The sequence below is a fragment of the Beta vulgaris genome, chromosome 1 (assembly GCF_026745355.1).
Source record: "Beta vulgaris subsp. vulgaris cultivar EL10 chromosome 1, EL10.2, whole genome shotgun sequence".
NCBI lineage: Eukaryota > Viridiplantae > Streptophyta > Magnoliopsida > Caryophyllales > Amaranthaceae > Beta > Beta vulgaris.
This window is the reverse complement of record NC_079202.1, coordinates 52,060,436-52,086,073: the sequence shown is the minus strand read 5'-3', so window position 1 is coordinate 52,086,073 and position 25,638 is coordinate 52,060,436. Positions and strand designations below refer to the sequence as shown.

The window sequence follows — 25,638 nt, the reverse complement described above, 5'->3', positions numbered from 1 at the left end:
TTATTTAGACTTTTTTGCTTACTAGATTTAAGGTATTCAGCAAGTCATATATAATATGCTAGAGTTAAGTTAGTAACATGTACTAAACTAGGTCTAACGGTAAGATTTACATCTTTCAACTTCAAAGGTTGGGAGATCAATCTCCACTAAGGACACTTAGAATATTGGGGTATTCAACCATTCATATAGAAGTATAATATGCTAGAGTTGAGTTAGTAACACGTACAAAGTTAGGCATAACGGTAAGGTTTACATCTTTCAACCTCAAGGTTTGGTGGATCAATCTCCACTAGGAGAATTTGGGAGATAGGTCAATCTCCACTAGGAGAATTTTGACGTCCCCCTTTCTTACAAAGATAAAACGGACAAATGCTCAAATGAGTCAGAAGAGAATTGAATTCAGGCTTCATGCCAAATTTGCGTGAGTTAATTCCTTCATTCCATTATTATTGCAACATGGTACATTATTTAAGAAAATCATGTAAAAAGGAGAAATACAACGATAAATAAAAATTAGGAGCCATATGATAGTAGAGAGATATATAAAAGATATCACCAAAAAAACAATTCAATTTATAATGTGAAACTTTCAAATAAGGAGAACGTTGCAATTAAATAAGAAGATAGAAAGTAAAAGTTAAGCAAAAATTAAACACATTATACCACTCTTGATAGTTTCTTGTGTGACATTAAGGGATCAATTTATCATGCCTATTTCATAATATAAAGTATCACAACATTTCTCATCACTTTATTATTTGATTTAGTCTAAATTTAACGTACTTCCATCAATCAATCACCTAGGAAGTGGAATAGCTTGAAGTGGCTCAGCTTTTTGCAATGTAATTCCAAACTTTTCTTCCACATCTATAGTGCATGTTGCTATACTTGCTTCATTAACGTACTTCCAATTGAATGAATGGAGAAGAGTGGCTAATGTCAAATGCACCATCCTATATGCTAGTGGCATTCCAGGACATATCCTTCTTCCTGATCCAAAGGGTATAAGCTCAAAATTTCGTCCTTTAACATCAATTTCTTTCTCTAAAAACCTTTCCGGTGAAAACATTTTTGATTTTGTCCATACACTTGGATCACGACCAATAGACCACACATTAACCCAAATTGTTGATTGCTTGGGTACTAAATAACCACATAGTTGCACATCTTCAATAGCCATGTGGGGTATCAAAAACGGGGCCGGTGGATGCAATCTCAATATTTCTTTCACTAATGCCTGAATATATGGTAATTTTGCAATATCTAATTCTTGCATTGATCCATCCTTCCCTAATACTTGATCAATCTCAATTTGAGCTTTTTCCATCACTTTTGGATTGCGTAATAACTCTGTCATTGCCCACTCTAATGTGCTAGAGGTTGTATCTGTTCCAGCTAGAAACAAATCCTAAGAACACAAGTTAATCCATAAATGAGAATCAACCCACTTTGTACTTCATTGAAAAGAAATTAAATTACAACGAGCCCTTAATTGGAAGAAGTTTGCAAAACTTTACTTTTAGAAGTTTTCTTGCATTACTTACAAAGAGCATATGTTTGACGTCATGGAGGCTCAATTCTTCATCCTTAACAAGCTTGAGTAGAGTACCTAGGACGTCATCTTTCACATCCGTTGGATCTTTCAACCTTACATCGATAATTTCCTCAAAAACTCCCATGATCTTTTTGAAGTAACTTCTTTTCCTTTTAAGCACACCTTGCAGATCTAACTTCCTTACTAACGGGATATAATCCAACACATTAGGCCTCGACTCCATAATATTCCAAACAATATCCTTAAACTCTTGTGAATTTGAAGAAACATGGCTAGCCAAATCCATCGAAAAAATTGTGTTGGACAATAAATTTAACGATGTAGTGAACGCGGCCTTACCAATATCAACTGGTAGATTGTTTTCACAACATTGTTGTGCATACTCCATTAGCTCTTTCACCTTTGTGTGCCTCAAAACTTGGCTAATATCCAACCTTTGAGTGGTGAACAATTGTAGCGTTGCAATCTTTCGAAGGTGACGCCATTTTGGGCATACTGGAAGCCATACCATGGAGAATTTCTTAAGAGATTTTGTCTGCATAGGCCTACTAGAAAGGGCTAAGTCATGCTCGAGGAACATTTCTTTAGCTATTTCTGGGGATGATATTACTATTGTAGTGATACTTCCGAGTTTGAGAGACATTATGGGGCCATAAATTTTTGAAAGCTTTGCGACAACATGATGAGGCTTGTCTCCAAGCTTGTGGATGCTGCCTATGATCGGCCATGGTTTTGGTCCTGGAGGTAGATTTGATTTGGTGGTCACTTTTGAGGTAAAGAGGATGGTCAAGAGGATTGGGATTAGTGAAATAATGAGGTATAATAGTGAAATGGTGTAGTATTCCATGGACATACTTGGAAGTTAGCTTTAAGGAATATATTTGGCATAGATGTACATTTTTACAGTAGATGTAGATCCTTAATATATATAGTGTTAGGTTAGGTTTAATATTTAAGTCTCGAGAAAAAGATTCAATATATTTACAACATTATGTTGGTTTAGGCATTACACACACAAAATTGATGACCGTCAATTTAGGAGCATGATCTATGTGTAATGTGTGTGATAGGAGTAAGCTAGCAGGAAGGCTAATGAGAGGTTTGAGGTGAAGGTAATTTGAAAAAACAAAACTTTTATGTGTCTTTAAAAGGTTGTTTTTCTTTTCATTTTAATTTATTCTTAAAAAATTTTCCTTTTTGTTTAGAATAACTAAGATTATTAGTCTACAATTTTTTTCAACTTTTTAACTATAATATATGCTAAAAGACAAAATTACCTATCAGCTCAGTAACTAATCTCAGTTGAAAGAAGAAATAATCTTTTATAGTTGAAAAAACTAGTCATTGATTAACTTTTTTTGTTAAAGGAAGTCATTGATTAACTTTTTGTCGTTGAAGGAAATCAACTTTTATAGAAAAAATTCGAAATGTTATTATTGATAAATATTTGATAGATAAGATTTATGACAAGTATAAGGTACCACATAAATTAAACTTTCTAGATCTATATGTAAGATCGAGTGCCTTGAATCTGGTGAAGTGTAGGCAAATTGGCACCCAATCACCTAGGAAGTGGAATAGCTTGAAGTGGCTCAGCTTTTTGCAATGCAATTCCAAACTTTTCTTCCATATCTATGTCTTTTGGATTCGTCCCATGAGCATACTTCCAATTGAATGAATGAAGAAGAACGCCCAACATCATTTGCACCATTCTATGGGCTAGTGGTATTCCAGGGCATATTCTTCTCCCCGATCCAAAGGGTAAAAGTTCGAAATCTTGTCCTTTAAAATCAACGTTTGTTTCGAGAAATCTTTCTGGTGAAAATATTTCTGGATCTTGCCATACTCTAGGATCATGACCAATTGAGTATACGTTGACCCATATAGTTGAGTTCTTGGGCACCAAATAGCCGCCTAATGGCACATCCTGTTCGGCTTTATGAGGTATTAGAAACGGAGCTGGTGGGTAAAGTCTCATTACTTCTTTCAATATTGATTGTACGTATGGTAATTTTGCGATATCTGATTCTTGCATTTTTCCATCTTTGCCTAGTACTTCGTCCATTTCAGATTGAGCCTTTGCGATTTTTTCTGGATGTCGTATTAATAGTGCCATAGCCCATTCCAATGAATTAGAGGTTGTATCTGTACCTGCAACAAACAAATCCTAAACACAAAGCATGTAATATCTAAATGAGAATCAATATATTTTTTACTTCATACAAAATAGATAGAAAATATGCCCTCAGTTGGTGAAAAGCATTGCTGAAAAGATTAAAAGTTTTAGGGTTTCAAAAATACGTTTAGAAATAGTTGCACCATTCCTAACTTTTACGTATGCCGATGTATGATTTTAATCATTAATATATTTGATTATCAATAAGTAAAAATTATAAAAAGAAGTTTATATTGAAAAAATTTATATCGAGACAAATCTAATAAGACCCCACCCACGTGACCATATGTTTCCTAAAATATAAATCATCAAAGACAATCTAATAATGCACAAAATAGAAATGGTGCAATTATCTCTAAATGGAGGAGTATATACTAAATAGAAGATTTAAGTCGATTCTCTTGAAGATTTCACTCAATTTGAAGCTTGTGAAAGTTAGCGTAATGGAAGGAAACATTGCGAATTCAATTTATTGGAAATTCTCATAGTGTAAGTAATGCTTACATTGATCCCTACTTCGTTTTTAGTTTCTATCAAATTATACGCAAATTAGTTCCTGTGAATTTGAATAGCAATAGTTTCATTAGATGTCGTCGAAATGTGAAAAGAGCTTTGATCGCAAACTAGGTTTTACTGATGAAACTGACAAATATTTTCGTAGATGGACGCGTTGTGATTAAATTGATAACTTGCGACAGGAGAATTTGTTAATGATAGTCTATTATGGAAAAATGAAGCAATTTTGGGATTAATTGTATAATTTTTCCAGTTTTCAGTTCGCAATGTGGTTTTATGCTTCAATGTAGCTGTATCTTTCTGAAAAGACTTTGATTATGAATATGAGGTAAAATTGATGCAATTTCTCCTTGGTTTAAACATTGGCTTTGATAATGCTATAAGTAATTTTTGGCTATGGATCCTTTGCTTGGAAAATTAAAAAACACAAGGAAGTTAGTGGTACTAATTAGTCTTTTCACGAAGTCGATGCTCTTGCTGCACAAAGGTCTCAGTCTACGAATTTTGTGAATCGAGACTGAAAAAAGGAGAATGTGGATAGAAAACAATGTTATTATTGGTCTAGGTATCCTGAAAAGAAGAACAATTCTAGAGCTAGTGCTTTTGGTTCTGGTGGATATTGTGATTCTAGAAGTAAATGGTTGCGAGTGTGATCACTGAATGATTATTGTTCTAGGTATCCTGAAGAAAGAAGAACAATTCTAGAGCTAGTTCTTTTGGTTCTTTTGGTTCTTTTGGTTGTGGTTCTTGAAGTAAATGGTTGCGAATGTGATCACTGAGCTTGATGATACTCCCGTTGATTTTGCTGCTGCTGGACCTAATGCAAGAAGTTATGTGCAGGTAAATTTCCTAAACATCCAATTGAACCTGATTCTTGGATCATTGATTCAGGAGCAACTGATCACATGACCATGATTATAATTTATTTCACAGCGAAATAAAATTGAAAAAGGTCATTGTAATATGTTTACCTCATGGAAGTTCCAACTATGTCATTGAAATGGGTGATATTATGATTTCTCATCAATTGTTCTCTGAATTGTGCTATTTTTACCAACGTTTGAACATAACATGTGCACCTAATGAATGGACATTTTAGGTTCCTTACTTCCTTCCACTAAGCAGTAAGCATATTCTTGCTGTTGGAAGCAAAGGCCGGAGGTGTTTACTATCTAACCACAGGTGATTCAAAAATTCTAGTTGTTCCTATTTTCTGTTCTGAGCATGTTCTTACTAGATCCACAAATACTGTTACCTCTAAACCTGTCATTGCCATATTTCTACTGCAATTGATCCTGATTAAGTACGGATATGTGTCATTATCCGGAATGAAGCACAAGATGTTTGTAAATGTGATCATTAGGATGACTATAGTTGTGAGATATGTGTTTTGGCTAAACACCACAAAAGTCGCTTTCCTGGAAGCAACAGTAAGGCTATAGACCTTTGAGGTCTTTACAAAACAAAAACTCTTGGTGCTTCCTATTTCCCCACTATCCTTGTGACCATACTAGAATTACTTGGACATTTTCTTCTTGAAAACAAAATGAAAGTTTATAGAACTATTGCCAACTTCTTTACTTAACCAGAAACATATTTCAATTAGAGTCAAGTAACAGGGTCTGATAATGTTACAGATTATATTCACGACTAATGTCTTTCCTTAAAGGAATAATTCATCAAAGGAGTACTGTTGGAGTTCCTCAACAAGTTGGATGTATAAGAAGGAAGCATAGGCATTTCTTAGAAGTGGCTTGGTGTTGTACTCCATATTCTTAGAGCTTATATTTAATTATTTCATCAATATAAATGATTATATTATTCAAATACTTATTTGATGAATTCAAAGATCACTTAATTTATTGATTGATTTTAAAAAATCAGTATTTAAAGAAATTTATTATGAAATTATATGAACAAATTATTTACATACAAATAGTTTTTATGTTAATGTGGGCTCATAAGTAGGTCACTCACATTTAGTATAATGGATTAAGCATAATTATATACTATTCCCTCCGTTTCAAAATATAAGGCATTCACGCTTTACGAAAATTTGCTTTGACCACAAATATCTCTCATAATATGATTAATAAAAATTATAAAAATTATACTGTTGTATTTATCATGAAAAATATTATAATAACATTAATTTTTTAATAAGAGTAATTAACGGTCAAAGTTCGACCTCGAACATCGTACGTGTCTTATATTTTGAAACGGAGGGAGTATTGAGCAAATAGTTTTCCGGACCAATTTTATTAAGTAAACCTAGTTCTAATTAGGCGAGGTGTATTTAAGCCCTTTGAGGCTTTGTTTGTTTTGGAGGAAGATCTTCTCCTGTAAAACTATTGTCCATTTTCCTAGTTGGTTGGTTGGACAAGGGATTTAAAAATGAAACTAAGGTGGAAAAGAGTTTTAAATTTCGTTCTACATATTTTCCTCCAAATTTGAAGGAAAACTATGTTGCTCTATTATGTTATTCCCAACATCTTCATTTTCTCCTCTTAGCTTTTTATTAAGGGGATTTCCCTTCTTAGCTTAATAGTTTTCCATCAAACTAAAACACATAGTAGTATAAAGTATATATGATCATGTAGTTTACAGTTTTATGTTTTTATGAAGTTTAATTAGAGTTTTATGGTTAGAAAATCTTCCAGCTTTAAATATTTAGTCAGAAACTCTGAAAAAAAAATGAACTTATGACTAGTTTCCAAGGTACATTAGTTTTAGAACAATTGCTAGTAAAAGGGTTTAGAAGGGATTATATGTTTAAGTGAAGTTTTGGAGCTCAAATCAATATTTTTAAATAAGTTTATTTATTCTGGTTTTGAATTGTATTTCCTGCGTTTTTTTTTTACTTGCAACACTTTTCTAAAAGGGAAATAATTAATTACTTCAACACTTTCTACTTTTGGTTTTCCTTTTCCTTTCTCTCTATCTCTCTCCAATCACATGGAACCCTCTCTTTTTTCCTCTCTACCTCTCCCCTACCCAGTTTTTGCATTGGAGTTGATGAAAAAGAAGTGTTGCAAGTAAAAAAACTGTAGGAAGTAACTATAATTAAAAGCGAATAAATATTTTCTTTTTGAAAAGAGAAGTGAATAAATATTAATTATACTTATTTTCATTGTTTTAGGTCCGGAGTTCATAAGAGGTGCTAACTGTTAATTACTAATCAGTACCTTCTGATGACATTTTGAAAGTACTATCATTCTATCAAGGTATGTACTTGTACTAAGCTTAAGAAATTGTTATCAAGGTACATGATTAGTAGCATGTCTAGATTTATCATTTTTTAAGTACAATTTTTGGAACTTAGAATCATATTAGGAGAATTATCCGTAGAATTTCATGTTTAGGGAAATTGTTTGAAGTTGCATGATCTATGGGATGTGTAACTATGTGAAGTAGATGAGCATGAATTTGTATTCTTTGAAATTTTATCATGTAATTGGTATGAATAAATTATGGATCTCTAGAGTTGTATCTTTCATGGAATTAAATCATTTATAACCTGTATGGACATTTTTAAACACAATAAAGAGAAAACAAATGGAATTGCATATTATAAATTATAGTAGTATCTATTAGTGAAAAAATTAAGAACGTTTTTCCTTGTCGTCTAAAATATAATACCTAGGCCGGCTGGGAAATGGATTTTCAAACGCCAGCGTGGTAATCGTGTCGGCTCCAATGAAGATCACATGGATGTACATTTCTCTTTATTGGTTCAGGGTTCCGATGCCTCAACTAGGGTAGTGACTGACCCAGACCAGTCACCTCTACTTCCATGAATATCCTTTCGTTAAATTGTCGGGGTTTGAATAACAGCGACTCCCCGATAATTCCGTACATACGCTGGTTGGTTGCCACGGTTAAGCCCATGTTTTTGTTTTTGCAAGAAACAAAATGTTCAGTTGCACATGTACAGTCTGTGCTACGAACTACTAATCCACATACTGTAGTTGGGGTAGATGCAATAGGGTCTAGTGGTGGGTTGGTTGTGGTTTCTTGGACACCTTTTGCTGTTAACGTACTTAACTCCATGTGTAATTTCCTGTTTTGTAAGATATCAGCAAATAATGGAATGATATGGTACGTTTTGTTCTTGTACGGAGAATCGTGCCAAGACTATCGTCCTTTATTATGGGATCAACTGTTACACTTGTTAGAACTGTATCCTGACTTTGTCATTATTGGTGATATAAATCAACTTGACCATTATGGGGATAAGTTGGGCGGGGCTACTATGATTAGGGGATGGGAAGAAATTACCAATTGGAAGCATACTTTACAACTACAAGATGTTCCCTTTATTGGCCCTCGGTTCACTTGGACAAATAACAGGGATGGTTTGGATTTAATCATGGAACGGCTCGATCGAGTATATGCGTCCCCAAATTGGAATGACAGATATCCACTTGGTTATGTTAAAAACTTTCCTATTCTACATTCGGATCATGCAGCTATCTTTTACCAGACAGAGCCACCACCCCAAGTCCATCGTAGGCCATATCAGTTTGAAAATTGGTGCCTCATACACCATGATTTACCTCACATTATTTCATCTGTATGGCGCATTCCTATAGCCGGGTCAACAATGTACCGGTTTACGAAACGTCTATCCATCTTTCGCACTCAGATCAGGCGATGGTGTTTGGACCATAAAGTTGTATGGGGGATTGATTGGCAAGAGCTTTCTACAAAGTTAACGGCCAATGTAACTGATATTTCCTCTCTTCCTCAAGGTAACGCCTTTATGCTTCAACGACAGCAGGAGTTGGATAAGTATGCTTTAGCACACTCTTATTGGTCGCAACGATCTAAAGACAAGTTCGTTCAACTAGGAGACCTCCCAACTAAGTTTTTCTATAATAAGATGCGACAAAAACAACGAGCAGCACATATCTATCTACTACGAATAGCAGATGACCAATGGACTGAGGATGGTCCTACCATAGTGAATACTATTTTACATCATTTCAAGGTGGCATATGGGCCGTCTCAGGTGTCTACTGCCTCTGACCAGGTCCAAGATGAGGCCATTGATTTAGTACTTCGCGACTTAAATTTACCTCATCTTTCTCTTTCTCAACAACAACAGCTCATTCGACCCTTCTCTAAGGCTGAAGTGCATGAGGCCATGTTTGGTATTGGTCAGGGCAAATCTCCTGGGATGGATGGCTCAACGGCCGAGTTTTTCAAACATCACTGGGTTGCCCTCGGAAGTTTCAAGCTGTTAATCACTTCTTACAACAGGCTTCATACTTCATGAATGGAACCAGACGCTGATTGTTTTGTTGCCTAAAGGACAGAATCCTGAGGATGTGACACAATTTCGGCCAATTAGTTTATGTAATACCATTTACAAATGTGTTTCGAAGTGCCTGGTCAATCGCTTACGGCCACTGCTATCTGATCTTATCACGGAATATCAGAGTGCATTCATACCAGGAAGGCATATGGATGACAACATTTTGATAGTCATGAGCTAACCCATGTTCTTAATAAACATCGAAGCGGTAATGTTCATCTAGCGGCTCTCAAAATTGACATGAATAAGGCATATGACCGGGTTAACTGGAGGTTTCTCTTAAAGGTTCTTCAGGCCTATGGATTCCCTGCACAGTGGATACAGTTGATTAGTCAATGTATATCTACATGACATATCGCATCCTGGTTAATGGACAGGTTACAGAGTCCTTTCCTTCCCATTGTGGCTCCGTCAGGGTGACCCACTATCCCCTATCTTTCTTGTTCTGTATGGATATTTTCTCGCATGATAATATGGCTACGGATATTCGACTATTCGATGGATTTCGAGCTCACAGGTACTCTCCTTCTATATCCCATCTGTTTTTTGCTGACGATGCTCTTCTTTTCTTTAAAGTGTCGACTACTTCTTGTACGAACCTGTCCAATCTCCTTGCTCGATTCTGCCATATTTCTGGGCAAATGCTTAGTTTACGAAAGTCATTTGTTAAATTTAGCCCAAATGTTTCCGAGAACATGGGACAGGAATACAAACGTATCCTGCAACTGAATGCCAAAGAGTCTCTGGGCACATATCTTGGTACTCCTGTGGATATCCAAGGGAAGAAAACTCAGCACTTCACCTTTTTACTTGATAAAATTTCTCAGCGTATAACCACATGGAATCATTCACCAATTTCGCAAGCTGGGAAATTGATTCTCATTAATTCAGTCCTCATTGCTTCCATAGCTCACATCCTCTCCGTCTTCTTAATTCCCACAACCATCACCAATAAGTTGGATGCGATGCTAGCACGATTCTTCTGGTCTAATTGCTCAGGTAAAGGAATTGCTTGGAAAAGCAAGGAACTCTTGCATTTGCCAAAAGGTGCTGGTGGACTCGGCTTACGTAGTATTGCGGTGCACAATCGTTCCCTTCTGATTAAGAAAGTATGGCGTATTCATAGGAATTCCAATGGCCTCATCAGTAAAGTTTTTGCTGATCAAACTCTGCGCCCTGGCTCATCGATAACTACATTGCGTCCTATGCGGAGTCAATGTTCTTGGGGTGTGCGCGGTTTAATTCAAGCTGAGAAGGTGCTCTTGCCAAATTATGTTTGGAAAATTGGATCCAAGTCCAGATTACTTGCTGGCAAGGAGCGCTGGGTTCATGGGAGGATTCCCCTCTTTCGGGATAATGTCTCTCTTCACACTACTGCTACTGTCTCCATTGCTTCCCTTCTGTTGCCTCACCAACAAGGATGGAATGGTTCCCGGCTTCATTCACTTTTTCATTTTAGCACAGTTCGTGATATACGTGCTATTGAAGTTCCGCGACTCACAAACCAAGATGACCTTTCTATTTGGCCTTTCACTATTTCGGGCCAATGTACTACCAAATCTGGGTATTATTTCCTCTCTCGACATACCGATATCTACAACATGAACCCCCCTCTCAATTCGGAGTTCTTTCGGATTTTATGGGGATTGCGAATCATGCCAAAATGAAAACTTTTCCTCTGGAAATTGTTCCATAACGGATTAGCAACAACAGCTAACCTTTCGTCCCGTGGTCTGGCTAGTTCAGATGGTTGTCCAAGCTGTAATTTGGAACCAGAAACATGCCAACACCTTTTCCGCTTTTGTCATCTTGCCACGTTAGCATGGCAAACTAGCCAACTGAGTATTATTTCCAATGTAACTCCCCTTGTGAGCTTTAAAGACTGGCTCATTGCATGGATACACTATTTCTACCAGCAGGATGGATACAATGGCCATCGTCTTCCTTTGTTTGTGGCTATTTTATGGGCTATTTGGCAGGGTCGGAATCAAAAGGTTTTCAATGGCACAATACCTGATCTGGCTCTAATCCGTGCACTTCAGGACAAAGGTATCCAGCAACACTTTACCTTTCTGGCTACTCCTCTTCCTCAGCTTAGGTTCTTGCATGAGGAACCTGGTCCTCCAGGGTTTCTTTTCGCACATTCTGGGATATCCTTTTGCAGGGTACCACAGTTACAGATACAAGTAGATGGCTCCTGGAAGAAGTCTTCTCCTTTGGCCGGTATTGCCTGGGTTATTGATAACGTCAGTACTAATGCCAGGGAGGGGGAAGGTAGATGCATTTATGCTGAGTCAGCCCTGGTGGCTGAAGCACGGGCTTTGTGGAGGCCTTGCTTTGGGCTCAAGCTCGTGTATTGTCAAACTTGATCTACACGGACTCCGAAGTCCTGGTCCGGAGTTTACTTCATAAAGCCACCCAACCTATTTCAATTGCCTGGACTCTCAACGACATTCGACTCCTGGGACAACAACTCCAATGGTGTCGGATTATAAAAGCTAATCGGCAACAGGTGCAGAGGGCACATGATCTGGCCAATCATGTACGCCTAGGACATATACCAATGGCCACCCTGTAGTTGTTTAACTTTGTTTTGTTTATGTTCTTGTACGTTTTCCCGATGTCCAAAAAAAAAATAAAAAAAAAAATAAAATATAATACTTTTACTTTTCTCAATGAATATGGTCATATGGTGGATCATTTTCAACTTCTGAATACCAAGCCAAGACTTGGGCATGGGAATGGGCCGAGTTGGGCCTGCTCACGGGCTCGAGGAAATGACGGCCGGGTCCAAGCCTATGAGTGGCGGGCCGTGTCGGGTTAAAATTTTCAGCTTTTGTCCACGGCCTGGCCCGGGCCCATGGGTTGCAGGTTGGTCTTGTGCCTCCTGCGGGCTTGGTCTGTGTTTTATGTTTTTTTTTTTTTAAGTTTTGACAATCTTAGGCTAAAAAACAAAGGAAAAGGGCGTTCGACCCACATGCCATTTAGGCGGGCTCGTGCCGGTGCGGGCTTGAAATAAAATTTCTTGATTGTGACAGACCGACGGCCCACATAGCGGACAACGGGAGCTGGGCCTAGAGCGAGCTCGTGCCGCGTGCTGGCCCGACCTATGCCCACCTCTAACCAAGCCCAAAAGAAATATGTATCTATATTTTCTTTTAACCCGTAATCTTTTTTTTTTTTTTTTTTTTTTCCTTTTACGCACAAGAATTTCAAGACCTAACATTATGGCTCCTTTCTGTTTACCCCGGTAAGGCCGTAACCTGTAAGGGTGTACATATATTACCTGACGTGGTCGATGTGATTCGGTAAATTGGATAGATTTCATACTTTTGGTGCTTAAATATTTCTTATATCGAAATTTTCGGTTCAAAATAAATTTCTGAAGCATGCAGATTTAATATATCCAGTCAAATATCCGATTCCATGACTAAATATCTGAACTTATCCAGTGATCTGAAACTTATTTTTGAACTGTTCTTTGAAAATTTTATTTTTTTTAATTTCTCATATATCCGACCTGTCTGATCCTAAAACTTGGATATCCTATTTGAGTCGTATTTTCTTCGATCTGAAATTTCGAATTAATCATCAGATATAAACACTACTACCCTGAGGGATGATAAATCAGCAACCTGCAATTTTTCCTCAATGTAAATCTAGTTGGCGACTGCTCACTCACAGTTAGGGATTCATTATGCCTTTCTTTCTCCTTGCTAGGATGAGGACTCGACGGGGGTCTCGGACTTGAGAGGTGAGGGTGTTTGCCATTAAGCTACTCTTATTGCCTCATAAAGCTAACCAAAATAAAGCGGGATGAGTGACCTCTTACCAATAAAAAGCTGCTTGTCTTTGGCAAAATATTTGTGTCCAAGCTTAGGGCTTTTTAGGCTAATTTAAGCTAAAACATACCACCTTTATATTTTTTTACATTTGTTTTTTCACATTTGTCGAGACACTTCTTTTAATGTTGATATCTCTTATTGGGTGTAAGTAAAAATTATAAAATTTGATATTTGAAATTTCCGCATTGAGACGAATCTAACAAGATCCCTCTTGACTATATTCCTTCTTATATAACGATGCGAGATAGTTTAACAAAGTTAGTTGATGAATAGTGGCACAAAGCAAATGGTGCAACTAAAAAAATACGGAGGCAACATATTTTGGGTCGAAGAGTCATGTCCTTACTGCCCATTTTTTGCTCAATTGCCCTAGCTCGAGTGTATTTCGAGCCCAATTGGGTCGAAATTAATCCTTTCTTTATCATACTTCAATTGCAAAATTTACTTGAAAGTTGAATTTACTTACCACGAGCATATGTTTGACTTCTTCGAGGCTTAATTTATCATCCTTAGCAAGTTTGAGTAGAGTGCCTAAGACGTCATCCTTCTCATCTGTTGACCTTTCATCAATAATCCTTTCGAATAATTCCATCAATTGAGTCACGTAACCCGTACTCCTTTTGAGTATTCCCTGCAAATCCAAGCTCTTTACAATCGGAAAAAAATCCGACAAATTAGGCTTTGCACCCTCTTCCATGATATTTGAAGCAATATCCTTAAACTCTTGTGAACTTGAAGAATCATGGCTAGCCAAATCCTTGGAGAAAAATGTGCTAGACAATAAATTTAATGTGGTAGTAAACGCGGCCTTACCAATATCCATAGGTACACCATTTTCACAACACTTTCGTGCATAGTCTACTAGCTCTTCTAGCTTCTTCTGCCGCAAAGCCTGACCAATATTGAGTTGTTGATTCGAGAACAATTGCATAGTTGCAATCTTTCGAAGTTCCCGCCATTTGGCGGAAACTGGGAGCCAAACCATGGAGAGTCTGTCATGGTCTCTTGCCCGCGCACCATCTGGGACACTCCTACTAGAAATGGCTAAATCATGTTTAACGAACATTTCTTTGGCTATTTCTGGGGATGAGATTACAATTGTAGTGATGCTTCCGAGTTTGAGAGACATAATGGGGCCGTATGTTTTTGCAAACTCGGTGAGAGTATGATGAGGCTTTTCACCGAGCATGTGGATGTTGCCTATGATAGGCCATGGTTTTGGTCCCGGAGGTAGTTTGGATTTGCTTAACAAGTTTGACAAGAAGATGATTGTGAAGACAATGGGGAGGAAAATTAGTGAAAAAGTATAAAATTCCATGAGAACACGTTTTCTATGTCGAACTTAATTAAAAGATATAAGAGGAGAATTCTTTTTTATGAAAAATGGAAGAGAACTCTAAAACACTTTATATTGCCACAACTGAACTACAATCTGGGAGCCATTACATAGGCATTAGCAAAACAAATTTACTAATAATAAGATATCCCTTCCAAAAAAAGGCTTACTACTTTCTAATGGTGGAAAATTGTGGCGTACTAAATTACCCACTAAACATATCAAACTTAACTAAAAAAAGGCCTTTAACATATGAAACATAGCATACTTAACATCTCAAATTAACAAAAACAAACTTAACTAAAAATAAGATAATCCCTTCAAAAAATGCTAACTACTTTCTAATTGTGGAAAGTGTGGCCTACTAATTACCCACTAAACATCAAACTCCACTAATTTATTCCAAGGTAAATAAGCTATTTACTATTGATCCATGGACCATGATTGATCCTATATATCATGAAGCAATATTTCAACTGATGAGTTATTTTCCGGCTTTTTTCATAGGATTAATAATATAATGTAACAAATATCGATGTAACAAATACTGTAAAATGTTGATCAAATACACTTATAAAAAAAATAAAAATAGAGTTGATCAAATACCCTTGATATTTGTATCTCCAACAAGTATATGTTTCTACTAATTAAATACCCTTGATATTTGTATCTATAGTACATGTAGATTGTAGAGAGTGTTCTTATATGGAAACTAAACACAGCAAATTAAATTCCTTAGCAGTAGCTAGCGAATATGATGAAGTTACCTGGCAAGAGGAATTGCTTGAAGTGGTTGAGCTTTTTGCAGTGTAATACCAAACTTTTCTTCTACATCTATATCTTTTGAATTTTCTCCATCATGATATTTCCAATTGAAAGAATGAAGAAGAGTAGCCAACATTAGATGCAACATCCTATACGCCAACGGTATGCCCGGACATATCCTTCTCCCTGCTCCAAAAGGTATAAGCTCAAAATCGCGACCTTTTACATCGGTATCTCTCCCAATAAACCTTTCAGGTGAAAACATAAGCGGATTTGGCCATACACGTGGATCGCGACCAATTGACCATACATTTACCCATAATTGTGTATTTTTGGGCACGAAGTAGTCGCATAATTCCACATTCTTTTCAGCCTTGTAGGGTATTAAAAATGGAGCAGCTGGATGCAATCTATAAGTTTCCTTTACGATTGCTTGAATATAAGTTAGCTTTGAGATATTTGTTTCTTGAATGATTACCCCTTTGCCAAAAACTTCATCTAGTTCGTTTTGAGCTTTTGCCATCTTGTCTGGGTTACGTAATAATTCTGTCATTGCCCATTCCAACGTGCTAGCGGTTGTATCAGTTCCTGCAGCAAATAAATCCTAAAATACACCAAGATACAATATTTAGAAACCATATATTTTATGTTTATTCTAAGATGGGTGTACTTAAATTTCAATAAGGTAGTGTTTGGGAATGAGCATTTCATTTGAAATGATTCATTTGAAATTTGTATTCTCAAATCATGGAATTTAAAATCAAATTCATTGTTTGGTAAACTTAAGAATTTCAAATTTAGGATTTCAAATCCATCTCCATTGTTTGACTTACCATAGAATTTACAGAGAGAAGATCAAATAGTTAGAAGCTAGAGATTCGTTAATGGAGGAAAAGAAAGCTAAGAGATTCGTTAATGGAGGAGAGAAAGTTAGGGTTTATAATTGAGGAGAGAGAAAGTTAGGAATATGTTGAACACTTGAAGAGAAAAGTAGAAAATAGTTAGGGTTTAGAATTTGCAAATTACACCCTTGCACATGGAATTTCAGAATTCTTAAAATTGGGCTATTATTATAGTGGTTGGAATTTGGTTGGAATTGGGTCAATTCCAATTCCAAATTTCTGGATTTCCCAAACATGTCATTTGGCCCAATTCCACATTTAGAAATGAAATGCTCATTCCCAAACATGGTTGGAATTGGGTCAATTCCAATTCCAAATTTCTGGATTTCCAAAAATAAACTAACTGTAATTTTTTTTTTGCGTTTTTGATTGGAACAATTTCCAAAACTATACTCTAACAAGCAATGATAGTGCGACAATCTATGCGATCCTGCGTATCGGTGAAGATCATTGTGAATCTTTCTTTTATGATATACCAAACACGATTGCCTCACATGCAATTAATGTTAGGGCCTAACTAATAACTATGGGCGAGAGCGACATACATATCAATGGTGGACCAGACGACCAGTCCAATAATTTTGCAATTAATTGGATAGTGAAAGAAACTTTAGCTTGTCCCGTCAAAAAAAATACGGTTTTTTCACCATATACCCCTGACAATTATTTTTTTGCACCATATACCCTTTCGACTTTTGAAATTCACCATATACCCCTCACTTTTGAAAAAATACATCCAGTTACCCTTAATGACTAACGGCGTTAAACTCCGTTAGTCATTAACCCCTTATCACCCTCTAATCCTACTTAACTAACCTAAATCTAACCCTAAACCTAACCTTAACCCTAATACTCTATCCCTAATACCCTAACCCTAACCCTATCCCCCACTCCCACTCCCACCCCTACCCCTACCCCCACCACTGCAGTCCCCCTCCCACCACCCGAACCCCCCCCTCCGCCACCCGCAGCGCCGCGCTCTCCCCCTTTCGCCGCCCACAACACCGCAACCCCCTCTACCTTCCGACACCCTGCAGCAGTCCCACCCCCATCCCCCCACTACAGTCCCACTCCCACTCCCACCCCCCACTTCAGTCCCACCATTGTAGTCCTACTCCCACCCACCCCTTTAGTTACCCCACACTGTAGTCCGACCCCCTCCTCTCCTTGCAAAATTGCTTTCGGGCTGAAATATGGCTTTTATCAGGGATAGTGCGACGTTTTTCAGGGAGGTACGATGATGGTGCGAGGTTTTCGGGGTGGTGCGAAGGGTTTTCGGGGTGTTGTGAGGATTTTTAGGGGAGGTGCAAGGATTTTTAGGGGAGGTGCGAGGCTTTTAGGAGTGGTGCGAGGGTGGTGCGATAATTTTAGGGGTGCTGCGAGGGTGGTGTGGGGGTTGTGCAACGGTTTCAGAGCAGAGAATCTGGTGGGGTGGGTCGGCGAAAATCCGGTCAGGGTGGGGGTAGGAGTCAGGTGTGAAAATCCGGTGGGGTGGGGTTGGTGCGAAAATTCGGTCAGGGTGGGGGTAGGGTCAGGTGCGAAAATCCGGTGGGGTGAGGGTGGGGTCAGGGGAGTGGGGAGGGGTGTTGCTGGGGATTGGGGAGGGGTGTTGCTGGGGAGTGGGGAGGGGTGGTGGTGAGGGGGTGATGTGGCAGTGGGGGTAAGGTGAGGGGGTGATGTGGCAGTGGGGGTAAGGTGAAGGGGTGATGTGGCAGTGGGGGTAAGGGGTAGGGTGATGTGGCAGTGGGGGTTAGGGTTAGGGTTCAATTTAGGTTAGTTAATTAGGGTTAGAGGGGATTAGGGGTTAATGACTAACGGAAGTCTAACACCGTTAGTCAAAAGGGTAAGTTGATGTATTTTTCGAAATGTGAGGGGTATATGATGAATTTGGAAAGTTGAAAGGGTATACGGTGCAAAAAAAAATTTGTCAGGGGTATATGGTGAAAAAACCGAAAAAAATAAGTTACTCATTTAACTTGTGAGTTCTTGGGTAAGATGCCTTTCCTTTTTAATAGACTAGCCTTCATATACAGGCGATGCGTGCGTTAATTTCAAAATATGTTAGTTTATTAGATACTCCATCCGTACTTTATTTATGATTAAACTTAAATGTGAAAAATTCAAAAGTTAGATGAATTTAGATATATTAATTCGCTAATGTAAAAAAATAAAAAGGTTGTGAGTGATTGTTAACATTAATTTTTTGTGAATGAATATTGAACAGAAAGAACAAAAATAATGAGTTGGTTTAACTGAATTAAAGAGTATCAAAGGTAGTGAATGTTCAAACTTTTCATGTGCACGTTATGTATGCCATCTTTTTTTATAAGGTATAAATATTTTGTCCATTTAATTTTTGATTGAAGTATTTGATGCATATACCATTTTAAACTTGTTTTAAATGACAAGTTGGAATGAGAATTTATAAATGATTTGCTTTGTAATTTTTTTCATTCCATTAATTAGATCATTAAGGGTATTTTAGTCACTTCAAAAGAGGACACCACACCTCCTCCCTTGGCTTATATAATAGAGATTTATCCACGTGGCCTTAAACATGAAAAATCTATCAATGTGACTTGTGTGGATCCGAATATTAGTGTGCACTAATATCAAAAGCACATATAATTTCTTATCAATTCACTATATATATCATTCAGAAATCTATTATATCATGCATAAGTCCACTATCTCATTCAAAAACTCATTATATCATTTAGAAATATACTATATCATGCAAAAAATACATCATTTATAAACCATACACTATATAATTCGAGTTATAATCGATTTCAGGTCCTAATCACGTCAGGTTTCGAATCGAATTGAAATCATTGTTATGTCAGATCAATTCAGTTATCGGTCTTTTTTTGACGGGTATCGATTCAGGTTCAGGTTATGGAGAATTGAGTCAAGATCATGTATCAGTTATTATCAGGTCGAGTACAATAAGGTTACAGGTGACCTGTTTTATCAAAATTTTAGGTGCAAGTCAATTGCAAGTCATCACAGGTTCAGGTCGGGTTATCAGATTAGTCATTTTTAACAGCTTTACACTCAAGGCTATTTAAATGAGCAAAATGGATACAAAAGGAAGAGCTTCAAATTAGCAATAGGCAAAAATCAATATTGGGTGCACCATATATACAACAGACCTGAGTGTATGATGAATGTGCTCATATCTAAACCTAAAAAAAAGAAAATCACAATATTGCTTGTTCACCTCATATATTAATCATGTTTAACTCTCATTACCCATTAATATTTACTTATATATAGTGTCGCTATATAATAATGAAAGTTTATGAAAACACACATACTTCTATGTGCATAGTGTTTCATTACCATAACCATTGTTGAAAACATCTTTTTTTTTAATAATAAATACGGTCTAATTATAGACGAGCCAAAAACAACATTATACTTCCTCCATTCCAAATTAAATGCAACAATTTGAATGACACATTCTCCTAGTCAAAACCTAAGGCGAGATTAAGAAAAGGTGAGGGCATGTGATTAGGTTTAAGTGGAGAGGGGAAGTAGGCCATCACCGCCATTGTCATTACTTGACACCACCACTCAAACTGCCATCACCACCACCATAACCAGGCTGTTACCACGATCACCATTCCACCACTCTTGCTGCCATGACCACCACCACAACCACTCTACTACCATGACCACCACTCTTGCTGCCATTACCACCACCTTCTTGCTGCCCCCACCACCACCTAACCACCACTGCAGCCACATCCTACCACCACCACCATCAAAACCATAAACATACATGCTAACATGCCGCTAATTTCACGAAGAAAACGACTCAACGAGGGGAAGGTGCAAGGCAGAGCAGCAGGAAGTAGGGTGGTGACGGGTCGCAGGTCCTCGGTGGAACTCCAACATGGGCAGCAATACCGGAGCAGAATGCAAGAGAGAGAAACGAAAGGGGAAAGAGAGCAGCGAGAATAAGTGCGAGAGCACGGGGGTGCGTTTTGGAACCCCGATGGGTGGCACACAAGTCCATCGGTGACTGGGAAATGACGATGGCAGGGTAGTTTTGGGCTAGAGCGAAGGTGACAGCGGTGCACCGAAGGTGATTTTGGTTGGAACGAAGTTGTCGTTGGTTTTGGGCTGGTGGGGGAGGATATCGAAGAGAGATGATGATGGTGATTGATGGTGGCGGAGGAAGGACGCCAGCGAGATTGGTGATGATGATGGTGGTGGTTGAGGAGAGAAAGATGGTGATAGAAGATGGAGGAGAGAGAAAGACGGTCAAAGGATGTAGTCATGGAGATGGGAGCATGGAGGAGAGAGACATGGTGGTGGCGGGTGGAGTGAAGGTGGTATTTGTTATTTATGACTTGAAATTTTGTGAATGACATAAGGCTAACTTTGAATGCACATATCTCTCAATCTATAAATGGTTTTGATGTGATTCAAATTGGAGGTGATAGCTTGTTCCAAGAGCTTTCCAACGATAGGTCATATGCCCAATTCCGCTGAGAAATGAGAAAGTTATGACTGTTTTACGAAAAACTGACGAAATTGTTTCGTCTTCGCCCGACCCGGTCGGGCGGAGCGTTGGTTTTTGCGGTACACGCATTTTATTTTCAGTACTTTTTCGTTTTTGAGTTATCTTTTAGGGTTTGTACGGGGTTCCTTATGATTATAAAAGGGCTTCCCGGTGTTCATTATTATTGACACAACTTATGAAACACTTTTAGCCTATAGAATTTAGGACTCCTTGTATTCTTCTCTCTGGTTTTCTCCATCATAGTGAAGAAACTCTAATCCCCCACCGGTGGACGTAGGTCAAATTTGACTGAACCACGTAAATCCTTGTGTTCTTTGTTTGTTTATCTTGATAATTTTCTCACCTTTATTATTTCATTGATTTTCTGTTCCGCATTAATCAAACTACAACACCCTATTTCCTAACAGTATTGAAGAGAAAAGGGGTTGATGTTTAGGTTGATTAATCTTTATTAGGTTTGTAATTTATTTGATTTGGTAGTATAATATGTATTTTAGTTTTTTAATAACGATATTTTGGTAATTTTAGGAGTAAAAATCATACTAAAAATAGAAAAAGAAAATTGTTGCATTTAATTTTAAATAGAAACTGTTGCATTTAATTGGAACGGAGAAAGTATCTCTTCTTCTACGAAAACACTTTGTATCTTAGACATTCAGCATACGAATTTAATCATCAAGCATATTAATATAAACACCAAAATTTAATGAACTGAAAAGTGTGATTGAGTATTACTCCCTCCGTATTTTTTGATCTTTCTCACTTAGAATCTTGACACTATTCACAATTAGAGAGAATCTTTTAGATTTTTCTCAATATATAGGAAAAAATATAGTCATGTGGAGTTTTGTTTGATTCGTCTCAATGAGTACTTTATTAATATTCAATCATTATAATTTTTACTAATATGTAATGAAAGATATTTAATATACAATAAGTGCATTGGTAAACGTACAAAGTCAAAGTAGGGAAGATAAAAAAATACAGAGGGAGTACTTACGAAGAGCAAATGTTTGACTTCATCAAGGCTCAATTCTTTATCTTCAACAAGCTTGAGTAGAGTATCTAAGACATCATCTTTGGTATCCTTTGGATTTCTCAACCTTCCTTCAATAATTTCCTCAAATATTCCTAACATCTTGTTAGCGCAATACGTAGCCCTTCTCAACACTCCTTGCAAATCAAACTCCTTGACTATCGGGAAAAAATCTGAAACATTAGGCCTCGCTCCTTCTACCATCATTTGCCAAACAAGATCCTTAAACTCTTGTGAATCTGAAGAAACATGGCTAGCCAAATCCATTGAAAAAAATGTGCTCGACAATAAATTTAACGTGGTAGTAAACGCGGCCTTACCAATATTTAATGGTAAGCCACGTTCACTACAGTGTCGTGCATACTCAATTAACTCATCAACCTTCTTCTGCCGTATAATCTGGCTAGCATCGAGCCGTTTTCCGGTGAATAATTGGACGGTTGCAATCTTCCTAAGGTTTCGCCATTTAGGCCCAACAGGAAGAAAAACCATCGATAGTTGGTCATGGTTAGCTGCTCTTAGAGCATCTGTATTAGCTCTACCTGAAAAGTCCAAGTCATGTTTAAGGAACATTTCTCGGGCTACTTCTGGTGATGATATCACTATCGTAGTGATGCTTCCTAACTTAAGAGACATTATAGGACCATAGATTTTTGCGAGCTCGGCGACAGAACGATGAGGCTTGTCGCCGAGCTTAAATATGTTGCCTATGATAGGCCATGGTGTTGGTCCTGGAGGAAGTTTGGACTTGCTCAAAATTTTTGTACCGAATATTGATATTGTGAAGATGATGAATAATAGCGTTATGGTGTAATACTCCATTGATAGATGTAGGACCTTTGGAAATCAGTACGGCGGCAACTTTAATTTGGTTATGTATGTGAGTAATTTACAGGATTTTAATGTGCCCTAATGAAAGGTAAATAGCCCGTTTCCTTTGTTTTATTAGAAGGAGATGACAAATGGTTGGTGGAGATAAGGAGATGGAGCCTCGTGATTCATGACCATATGTTTGGTTAGTTGACTTAGTGTGTGTCATTACTCCCTCCGTCTTTTTTTATTTGCTACAAGCACTTTTTCACAAAGACCAAGGAGGGAGTGGGGACCATTGACATAAATGGAATTAACAAAAAAGCAAATAGGTAAATTGTGGGACCTATGTATTATATATGGAAACATTTACAAAATCAAGAAGGGAGTGATGGCAAATTTGTAAATAAAGTGTAGGACCTATGTACTATATATGGAAATGTTTGCAAATGTAGCAAATAAATTGAAACACCCCTAAATGGCAAAATGTAGCAAATAAAAAAAGACGGAGGGAGTATTATGTAATTTTTTTTCATTTTGGGTGGGACAACAAATCTTTTTAGTCCTTCCAAATCTAGGATGATAATCTTACAGGTAGATGTGTTAGATATAAATTTTTGTGTAATAAATATTGTGTTTGTATATGATAAATATTATTTGTGTACTTAAATATATTATTTGTGTTGTTTTTCTCTTATTTGTTATATGAAACACAAATAATATTTTTACATAGACAAACAATATTAATGATATACACAAACATTGGTCTTGTAAGATACCATCTAATTTTAGCAAAAGATTAGGCACGACTAGATTAATCTATTTTGTGATTAGTTTAATTTATTTAGTAATGACATTTTTTAATCAATTTAGTGACTAGTTTAATTCATTTAGTCACTAGTTTAATCCATTCTGTAACACTACCGAGTTAGTTTTTTGAAAATTATCTGTTGTAGTTCGATAATCAAGAAAAAAAAAGGAAGGAGAAGATAATGGATGACTAGGATAGTGTTGGGTTAGAGTGAAGTGGAATGAACTTGTTAGAAAAATTCAGTTTTGGGTTCGTTTAATTTTATGTTAAAATTAGACCGCCTATTGTAATAATTTGTGATATTTATTACACAAAAACTTGTGTTAGATATATCTAAATGTTAGACATTTATCAAACCTACTTTTATGGTGCAATATTAATTTTTCACACTATTTATATTTCTCTTTGATCATTAAGGCGTATCAAACTTAGCTTGTTTGTTATTGTTGGTCGGAGATTCGTATCGTAATCTTAAGGTTATAAGATCAATTTTCCCAACTGCTTGGGGGTAGGGATTCCCTTACATTTGTCCCCTACTCCTAAGTGTCCAAATGCTAGATCAAAAAGACCATACAAGTTAAGGTAGAGACAAAATCATTAAAAAAACAATAATGCATATGTAGTAATGTGGCGAAACAATTCTCATTTTATGCCTAATGTTTGTTATACCATATGCCTTAGTATGCATAACTCTCTGTACACGCCAGGTCAAATGAATATGTGTATTATTTGAAAACAATGAAAGTGAGTTATGCCTAGCAGAAGAGTTTCTTTACTACTCTTTTCATTCTCTCATTTCTAAATGAATCTCTTACAAGCATTCTGTGCTCTATTAATACACTGCTGCCTATGATTACAGACTCCATTTCTAGAATGACAGGTGTCCTAGAATCATTCTTGGATCAAACAAAATAACGGCCTGAATAGACAGCTGGCCAGAGAACATGGGCAGCAGTAGACAAAAAGTATTAAATATCAGTACTGATGCTTGGAGAGCAAACATAAACTGAACTGAGCCATAACATGGGCTCTTAATTACTGGACTAATTGTTATACTAATTGATATAAGGCCTTATGGACCTTATGGGTATCAACACTCCCCCTCAAGATGAGAGTGAGGAGACTGAGTGAAGTGTCTGAACTCCCAGCTTGGACAATAGATGTTGATGTTGCTCAGTTGACAAAATTTTAGTGAGAACATCTGCAAGTTGCTCAGTAGTAGACACATATGTAGGAGTAATGTGTCACTCAGTTGCTTTGTCTCTGATGAAGTGACAATCAATTCCACATGCTTAGTTTTGTCATGGTGAACAGGATTGGCTGCAATTGCCAAGGCTGCTTGGTTATCACAATAAATAGGAGTAGAGCCAAGATGCTTAAGCCCAAGTTCCTTCAACAGCTCTTTGACCCATAGCACTTCACAGATGGCCATTGTCATTGACCTATATTCTGCCTCAGCAGTAGACCTTGCTACAACGGACCGCTTCTTAGATTTCCAAGCAATAGGTTATTGTCCAAGGAGAATGCAGTAACCAGATGTAGACTTTCTGGTGTTTGGGCACCCTGCACAGTCACTATCACAGAAAGCCTTTAGATGAGCCCCTGACTTAGAAGCAAGAAGAATGCCTTGATTTTTGGACCCTGCAAGATACCTCAGTACTCTTTTAGCAGCTTGAAAATGAACTGAAGTTGGATTGTGCATAAATTGGCTTAGAACATGCATTGTGTATGCAATGTCTGGCCTAGTAAGAGTCAAATAGATAAGCTTCCCAATAAGTCTCTGATAGATCTCAGGCTGAGGGAGAGGAGTGCCTGCAGTAGAGAGCAGCTTAACATGAGTATCCATGGGAAGCTTCAAGGTTCTACAACCTCTCATAGCATACTGAGTGAGAAGATCATTGATGTATTTTTTTTCTGAGATAGGAAAATTCCTTGATCAGTCCTGTCAACTTCTATTCCTAAGAAGTAACTGAGGATCCCCATATCCTTCATTTCGAATTCTTTATGAAGAAATTGTTCGGCTTGGGTGATGGCT

The 25,638-nt window shown here is 37.3% G+C and overlaps 4 protein-coding genes and 1 long non-coding RNA gene across 8 annotated transcripts in view; 1 reads left to right on the top strand and 4 right to left on the bottom strand.

The window, feature by feature from the left end:
• Positions 1 to 796: 796 nt before the first annotated feature.
• On the bottom strand, positions 797 to 2,402 carry LOC104905443 (cytochrome P450 76AD1). Its single transcript, XM_010693992.2, has 2 exons — positions 1,545 to 2,402; positions 797 to 1,408 (listed from the first exon to the last, which is right to left on the bottom strand). Exons 1-2 carry the CDS (start codon positions 2,400 to 2,402, stop codon positions 797 to 799), a joined length of 1,470 nt encoding a protein of 489 aa, XP_010692294.2.
• A 714-nt stretch (positions 2,403 to 3,116) lies between these two features.
• On the bottom strand, positions 3,117 to 3,620 carry LOC125492209 (cytochrome P450 76AD1-like). Its single transcript, XM_048634217.1, has one exon. It carries the CDS (start codon positions 3,618 to 3,620, stop codon positions 3,117 to 3,119), a length of 504 nt encoding a protein of 167 aa, XP_048490174.1.
• Positions 3,512 to 22,804, bottom strand: LOC104905445 (cytochrome P450 76AD1). Of its 2 annotated transcripts, none has more exons than XM_010693994.4 (3): positions 21,947 to 22,804; positions 15,513 to 16,114; positions 3,512 to 3,722 (listed from the first exon to the last, which is right to left on the bottom strand). In XM_010693994.4, the coding sequence occupies exons 1-3, from the start codon at positions 22,802 to 22,804 to the stop codon at positions 3,659 to 3,661; spliced, it is 1,524 nt and encodes a 507-aa protein (XP_010692296.2). In that variant the 3' UTR covers positions 3,512 to 3,658. The 2 variants fall into 2 exon arrangements, with proteins under 2 accessions (XP_010692296.2, XP_057250330.1); XM_057394347.1 differs by having other exon boundaries at positions 3,559 to 3,706.
• LOC130591284 (uncharacterized) overlaps positions 3,989 to 25,638 on the top strand; it is a 35,973-nt gene continuing 14,323 nt past the window's right edge. Inside the window, exons 1-6 of one of the 3 annotated variants that reach the window (XR_008969097.1) lie at positions 3,989 to 4,220; positions 4,924 to 5,087; positions 5,347 to 5,429; positions 7,387 to 7,471; positions 19,209 to 21,674; positions 21,936 to 23,995. This is a non-coding gene — a long non-coding RNA (uncharacterized LOC130591284). Of the gene's footprint in view, positions 4,221 to 4,923; positions 5,088 to 5,346; positions 5,430 to 7,386; positions 7,472 to 19,208; positions 21,675 to 21,935; positions 23,996 to 25,638 lie in introns of those variants that run through there. The other 2 variants (XR_008969099.1, XR_008969098.1) reach the window with 2 other exon arrangements.
• LOC125491559 (inactive cytochrome P450 76AD1-like) lies at positions 13,053 to 15,504 on the bottom strand. Its single transcript, XM_019252148.3, has one exon. It carries the CDS (start codon positions 14,725 to 14,727, stop codon positions 13,831 to 13,833), a length of 897 nt encoding a protein of 298 aa, XP_019107693.2. The 5' UTR covers positions 14,728 to 15,504; the 3' UTR covers positions 13,053 to 13,830.

Coding starts and splice junctions, on each gene's coding strand:
- LOC104905443 (XM_010693992.2), bottom strand. CDS start 2,402: ATGGAATACTACACCATTTCACTATTATACCTCATTATTTCACTAATC. Junction 1,409..1,544: donor ACGTCAAACATATGCTCTTT/GTAAGTAATGCA, acceptor TTGTGTTCTTAG/GATTTGTTTCTAGCTGGAAC.
- LOC125492209 (XM_048634217.1), bottom strand. CDS start 3,620: ATGGACGAAGTACTAGGCAAAGATGGAAAAATGCAAGAATCAGATATC.
- LOC125491559 (XM_019252148.3), bottom strand. CDS start 14,727: ATGGAATTTTATACTTTTTCACTAATTTTCCTCCCCATTGTCTTCACA.
- LOC104905445 (XM_010693994.4), bottom strand. CDS start 22,804: ATGGAGTATTACACCATAACGCTATTATTCATCATCTTCACAATATCA. Junction 16,115..21,946: donor AAGTCAAACATTTGCTCTTC/GTAAGTACTCCC, acceptor GGTGTATTTTAG/GATTTATTTGCTGCAGGAAC. Junction 3,723..15,512: donor CAAGCAATTCCTCTTGCCAG/GTAACTTCATCA, acceptor CTTTGTGTTTAG/GATTTGTTTGTTGCAGGTAC.